We start from the raw sequence: 6,393 nt of genomic DNA, 5'->3' as shown, positions 1-6,393 counted from the left end.
CTGTCCTGGTGCTCCAGGGGCAGCCTGGCCGTGGGGCGGGCAGGCTGCACCCTGGGATCCCAACCAGAGCCTCACCTGCTCTCTCGTTGCTTTGCAGAACAGGGAACCTCCATCCTCCTGCCCAGCCTTCAAAGAGGGTGAGTTGCTTCTATGCTCGAGCAGCAAAAGCACCCACGAGTCCTGACCCACTGCCTCCTGCTCTGACCCCAAATGCGGGGCGGCCAGGGGTGCCAGCTGGGGAGGGAGCACCCAGCTCTGCACCCGTGCAGGGTAGGAACGTGGCTGCAGACTCTGGGTGGCTTGTTCGATCCCAGCTCGCCCTTCGCTGGGCAAATGGGCGTGCTTCAGGGATTGGGGAGGGGGGATGCACAGGCTTGGGAAGGGAGAAAGGGATGCCAGGGTGTGTCCAAGGGGAAGGGGAAGCAGCCCTGGGGTCAGAGTTGGTCCCTCGGTGATGCCAGGAGCCTGTCTCCCAAGCGCTGAGCTGCTTTGCCACGTGTAGGAATGCAGCTAACGGGCAGTAGGAGTTGGTACCCCCAGTTTTCAGAGTTGGGGGGACCAGCCCCTGCTTAGTCCCTCCCAATGTCTCAGTTCCAGGCCCTTGCGACCCGGAGGATCTGCTGGACGGTGTGATTTTTGGGGCAAAGTACCTGGGCTCCACGCAGCTGGTCTCAGAGAGGAACCCCCCGACCAGCGTCCGCATGGCACAGGCCCAGGAGGCAGTGGACAGGATCAAGGTGCAGGAGGGTAGGGGGGCATGACTGCCACCAGCCTGGCCCCTCGTGGGCTTGGGGCTGCACTCAGGACCTGCCCGGGGGGACCTCCTGGCTGTGGGGCAGGGACCCAGAGGAGTCCTGGCAGCAGCAGTGACCTCTCCTGGGCGCTTTGTTCTGCAGGCACCGGAGGGGGAGTCCCAGCCCATGACAGAGGTGGATCTGTTTGTCTCTACACAGAGGATCAAGGTGCTCACGGCTGACACGCAGGTGAGTGGGGAACGGGAGCACCCACATGGCTTTGGGGCTGCTGAAACCTTCCTGTTTGGCCTTGGGATCTCTGCTTTGCACCCACGCCGGTGGGATCGTGTCCAAGGATGGCCTATGGGTGAGGACATGCATCTGGGAGGAGACACGTCACTCCGCACCCATCCCATGCAGACGTTCCTCAGCTCTCTGCATGGCTGCACGAGGCTTCTAATGCAAACTGTGCCTTGCGGGAGCTGCTGGGTTCTCAGACCAAGCTCCAGGGAACCTAGGCTTGAAATTTCTGTAGCTCTTTGCCTCAGGATTAGTTTCTGCTTTATAGTAAGAGGGAAGAGCTGTCTTGCCCCCCGGCAGCACCCAGAGACACGGATGAGTCCTTCATCGAAGGAGCTGTTTGTACCTTTTAGCGTAGACATGGTTTCTGCCCCGCGTGCGCCAGGCATTTGAGCTGCATCCCAGCACAGTGGCGTTTGAACCCAAACCCTTCCTGCTTGTGGCGGTGCCTGGCTGGCTCGCGGGCTGCCCGCGGGGTCCATCGGGCCGGGGAGGGATGAACGTCTCTGCCTGTGTCCCCCTTGCCAGGAGGCCATGATGGATCACTCCCTCCAGACCATCTCCTACATCGCGGACATCGGCTCCCTCGTGGTGCTCATGGCGCGCCGGAAACTGCCTCGGCCGTCGGAGGTGGCGGAGGAGAAGCGGCTCTACAAGATGATCTGCCACGTCTTCCACTCGGCCGACGTGAGGCAACACACGAGTCCCTCAGGAGGGCAGGGTGGTGTTGCGGTCCTGGGCCCCGTCCCGCTGTAATGAGCGGGTGCTCTGGGTCTCTGTGCTGGGGGTTCCCAACGGGCGCATAGAGGAGGAAGGAGCCCAGCCTGAGCACCTCTGTGACATAGAGGGGCCCAGCAAGAAAAGGGGGGAGGATTGGCATCGTAAAGGGGCCCATTCAGGCAGAGAAGGAGCCAGGTTGCCCTGGAGCTCCCAGGGCGCAGTGCCTGTGCTGGGCATTGCAGGGCGCTGGCAGCTGTTGGCTCCAGTTTGGCCAATGAGACCATTGGCCCTGAGCCGTGGACACAAAAAACCCCCGTCTTTCCCCAGGCCCAGATCATTGCTCAGGCTATCGGGCAGGCGTTCGGCGTGGCCTACCAGCGCTTCCTGGAGGCCAACAGCATCGACCCGAGCGAGCTGAGCCCTCGCCAGTACAGCCGTGCCCTTGAGGACCAGGAGCAATACAATGCGGAGCTGACCCACTTCTCCCGGCAGGAGAACTGCAAGGACGTAAGAGCTGCTTTGGAGGGGTGGGGACAGTGTGGGGTACCCGCTGGCACCTCTGTGTCATCCCCTCCATGGCTCCCTGGGCAGCTGAGGTGCTCCCTACAAAACTGGGCCCCATCCCAGCTGGCTGTGAGCCCAGGACACCCGTGCTGGGGCTGGGACGCATGCCCCATGGCTCCGGTGACCATAACCCCTCTGTGCCCCCCACCAGGTCTGCATCCGGAAGCAGAAGGGGGAGATCCTGGGCATCGCCATCGTGGAGTCGGGCTGGGGCTCCATCCTGCCCACAGTGGTCATCGCCAACCTGATGCACGGGGGCCCCGCGGAGAGGTCGGGCGAGCTGAGCATCGGGGACCGCCTCATGTCCGTCAACGGGACGAGCCTGGTGGGGCTGCCCCTCACCACCTGCCAGAGCATCATCCGGGTGAGCCGGGGCTGCGCTCGGGGTCGCCTCCTGCCTCCACCCTGGCAGGAGGGCGAGTGCTGGCAGAGACGAGGACCAGCCTGAATGCATCTGGGAGTGTCTGTAATGCCGGGGTCCCCCCCGATGCTCCGGGCTTGGGGGCGGATGGGTGATGGGAGGCTGTGGGGGCAGAGCGGGCAGGAGTGTGGGGGGCCATACCCATCCTGTGGGCTGCGACAGTCCCTGCCCTGAGTGCTGGGGAGGAAGGGATGCGACAAGGCAGGGACAAAGCTAGGGACTAAACCTGCTGCGGCAGGGTGCGGGCAGGGCCCTGCCCAAGGAGGGGGGTGGGTGAAGAGGCAGGCACCTGTCCTGGAGGGAACCTGTTGCATCTTCTACCTCCTGGGCAGGAAGGAGCTGAAAGCAAGGACAGTGTGGCCTCAGGGGCACAGTGGGACGTCTTGGACTGGATTTAGAAGTTCTCCCCGAATTTGAGCGTGGCAGTATCCCTGTGTGTGCCTGTTTCCCCATTGAAAACAGGCTGCTAATCCTCAGCCCTCCCATGAGCAACATGGCTGCGTCGCCCCTCTCAACCACGCTGAATAGCTCTCCAAATTCTGACAAAGCCCCATCCCATCTTCCAGGAGCTGAAGCACCAGACAGAGGTGACGCTGAACATCGTGCACTGTCCCCCTGTCACCACGGCTGTCATCCGGCGCCCTGACTCCAAGTACCAGCTGGGCTTCTGTGTTGAGAACGGCGTGGTGAGTGCCCGCGGGGACAGGAGTGGAGCCAGGCCGGGGTCAGCCGAGGGCTTCAGCCACCCGTCTGGCAGGGGGACACACGGTTCTGGCTGTGTCCGCATGGACAAGCGCACAGCTCCAGCGCTCCTTGTGCCTGCCAGGGCTGAGGTTTCACTCAGCACTTGTGCCACAGCAAAAGGCTCTTTGTAGCTCTCCCGCAGCACCGGCGGCTGGATCCGTTTCCCTGGTGCTCCTTAGCTGTTTGCTTTTGGGGTGGTGGTCTCTTCCTGGCTTTCTTGGCGTGACCTTAGTGGCAGTTGTTGCTGTCCCCAGTGCCCCGGCCCCTTCCTGCTCTGGGCTCCACAGTGGTTGCGTTGGAAAGGCAGAGAGGAGCATTTCCAGGATCAGGGGGAGTTGATGGGGTGGGTGGGTGAGTGGTGGAGGGGGTGGCACGGCTGCATCATGCACCGACCGATGCTCCCAATAGTACTGGAGATGCAGTTACGCCACAGGTGCGGGGGAGCTGCCGCCCCAGGGAGAAGCTCTGGCTCTGCAGCCCAGGCTTGATGGGAGCACGAGGGTTTGATGCCTGGATGGGGGGAGATGAGCTCTCCGCCAGCCGGGGGAACAAAAGCCTGCGGGCTGCCCTTGCCCTTCAGCTCAGCACCTCACTCCCGTGGCAGCAGCGCAAAGGGACATCCCTGCCCTCGCTGCACGCCCATGGGCTGGAAGAGACAGCACCCAGGTCCAGAGCTCTTGCCGGGAGCCTGCAGAGATGAGAGGGTTTGGGGTGGTGGTTGCGTATGGCCCTGGGCTGTGGGCACAGCTCTGATCTTACCAGCACTCCCTGCTCCCCAGATCTGCAGCCTGATGCGTGGGGGCATCGCAGAGAGAGGTGGCATCCGCGTGGGGCACCGCATCATCGAGATCAACGGGCAGAGCGTGGTGGCAACGCCCCACGAGAAGATCATCCAGATTCTCACACAGGCAGTCAGCGAGGTGAGCCGGGCCCGGGCTGGGTGATGGCCGGGGCTCCCCGGGGCAGCTGTGGCTGCACATGGAGCAGGCTGGGCTCCAAGTTTTGCACCAGCACCCTCCAGCCCGGGGTTTGGCATCTCCCAGCTGATCTGTGCGTCTCTGCCTAGGTCCACATCAAGACCATGCCGGCCTCCACGTACCGCTTACTGACCGGGCAGGAGCAGCCCGTCTTCCTCTGAGCCGCTGGCCGTGCCCGGCTGTCGCTGCACACGCCTGGGCCCAGGCAGGAGTGAGCCCGGGGCAGCGAGGGCAGGATAGGCTCTGCCTCCTGCCCCAGCGCCCTCATGGGAGCCCTCTGGTCCCCAGCAGGGCCTAATCCGGTTTTACTCAGGACACAGTGGGAGACTCTAGGGGCCTGATACCCAGCTTGAGCAGCCTCAGGGACTATGGTGCCATGGTTTGGGCACCTCCTCCCTCTCCATTCACCCCTCCCTGCCTCACAGTGCCTGCACAGTGCCTGTCCTGCTGCTTCACAGGGTCCCTCACCTTGGCCTGGTGCTGGCAGGAGGAGAGGGGACCCCGCGTGAAAGGTCACCCCATCCAATCACCACAGATAGTGCTTTTACACTCACCAATGGTGCCTTTCCCCATGTGGGGATGGTGCTGGAAGCACAGCTCTGAGGCTTGCCGCTAGCACAGCCCCAGAGCAGTGCTGACCCTGCACTCCAGCGTGTGGGTACATGCTGGCACCCCTGAGGGAGAGCCAGCAGCTCCCAGACTCAGCCTTAAGGGCAGCAGCACCCTTGGCACCCGCTCCTCCTCCCTGGCTTTGCCAGGGGCCTGTTGGGGGTGCAAATGAACTCCCTGTTAGACCTGTTGCACCGAGCTGGGAAACTACCTCTGCTTTTCCCTGGTGCTGCCTTTAACCACTCTGCACACACAGCCCGGCCCCAGCCCACCAGGGTACTGGGTCACAGCCCTTGGGGCTGTCCCTCGGCGCAGCGAAAGGGAACACGGCACTGCCCAGTCCCACATACCGGGGAGCTTGGGGTCACGAGCCCCAAGGACCAGCCCCTGGTGATTTGTCTTTTCATGAGTGGGTCTCTGGGCCCCTACGGCCGATGCAGCGCTGACTGGATTTTGCCTGTGTGTTTGGCTGATGTAAAAACAAAAGTTTTGGGGAATGTGGGAGGCTGCATTTCAGGAGCCCTGCTGGGCTGCGGCAGAGGAGGCGCGCTCTGGGGCACGCACCCTGATCCTCCTGTGGTGCCAGACGTTGGCACAACCCAAGCCTGATTCCTGCACTGCTGCCTCTCGGGGCAGGCAGGGTGTCTGGCTGCAGAGGTGCCTGGGTCCCAGCAAGGCCACCCTGCTGCATGGGTTTCCCCTGCGCACTGCCACCCAGCACGCACAGAAACAGCCCATCCTGATCAAAACATCCCTTTTATTCCAGCAGCAGAGTCTATGGCCAAAAGGGGGAAGGAGGCACTTGGTGGTGCTGGGGGGTGAGGGGTATGCAAGATTAGGCCCAACCCAGCCTGGCTGCAGGGTGCTGCGCGGCACTACCTGGACCGTCACGTGGACCCGGTGGCGTGGGGCTGCGGCAGGGCTGACCCAAGGGGCCAGGCTGCCCAGTGGGAGAGAGGCCAGCGGTGCCACTACACATCTGTGGCTGGGCCCCACTCGTAGCCTTCGTCCTGGTCTGAGTCATCCCTGGCCCGTGTGAACCTCTTCTTCACAGCGTCACGCTCATATTCCCTGGGGGACGAGAAGCTGCGGTGATGCCTCTGCCACCCGGTCAGGGCGGGTGGCAGAGACAGTCCCCTGCTGGGCAGGGACAGGCCAGGCAGAGCTGGCACCCAAGGCTCTGCAGGCCCTTCCCCAGCCCCAGGGCTGGCTGCTTTAACCCCCGGGGCTGGCCCTGGTGCGCAGGGTACCTGATGCTGTCGTAGCGCTGGCCCTGCCGCTGCTGCTCGGTCACCTGTGAAAGACCAGAGAGATGGGGGGGGCA

The 6,393-nt window shown here is 63.3% G+C and overlaps 2 protein-coding genes across 2 annotated transcripts in view; one reads left to right on the top strand and one right to left on the bottom strand.

The window, feature by feature from the left end:
• APBA3 (amyloid beta (A4) precursor protein-binding, family A, member 3) overlaps positions 1 to 5,563 on the top strand; it is a 10,096-nt gene extending 4,533 nt beyond the window's left edge. The window contains exons 4-12 of the mRNA XM_009323010.1: positions 98 to 137; positions 592 to 737; positions 897 to 983; positions 1,563 to 1,721; positions 2,082 to 2,261; positions 2,470 to 2,682; positions 3,306 to 3,425; positions 4,263 to 4,403; positions 4,550 to 5,563. Of these exons, the coding sequence (XP_009321285.1) occupies positions 98 to 137; positions 592 to 737; positions 897 to 983; positions 1,563 to 1,721; positions 2,082 to 2,261; positions 2,470 to 2,682; positions 3,306 to 3,425; positions 4,263 to 4,403; positions 4,550 to 4,621 (1,158 nt within the window). The 3' untranslated portion in view covers positions 4,622 to 5,563. The remainder of the gene's footprint in view (positions 1 to 97; positions 138 to 591; positions 738 to 896; positions 984 to 1,562; positions 1,722 to 2,081; positions 2,262 to 2,469; positions 2,683 to 3,305; positions 3,426 to 4,262; positions 4,404 to 4,549) is intronic.
• A 477-nt stretch (positions 5,564 to 6,040) lies between these two features.
• Positions 6,041 to 6,393, bottom strand: part of TJP3 (tight junction protein 3) — a 26,502-nt gene continuing 26,149 nt past the window's right edge. Inside the window, 2 exon segments of the mRNA XM_009323009.1 lie at positions 6,041 to 6,206; positions 6,320 to 6,363. Of these exon segments, the coding sequence (XP_009321284.1) occupies positions 6,041 to 6,206; positions 6,320 to 6,363 (210 nt within the window).

This window comes from Pygoscelis adeliae, unplaced genomic scaffold, assembly GCF_000699105.1.
Source record: "Pygoscelis adeliae isolate BGI_AS28 unplaced genomic scaffold, ASM69910v1 Scaffold284, whole genome shotgun sequence".
Lineage (NCBI taxonomy): Eukaryota > Metazoa > Chordata > Aves > Sphenisciformes > Spheniscidae > Pygoscelis > Pygoscelis adeliae.
This window is presented reverse-complemented; position numbering and strand designations above follow the sequence as displayed.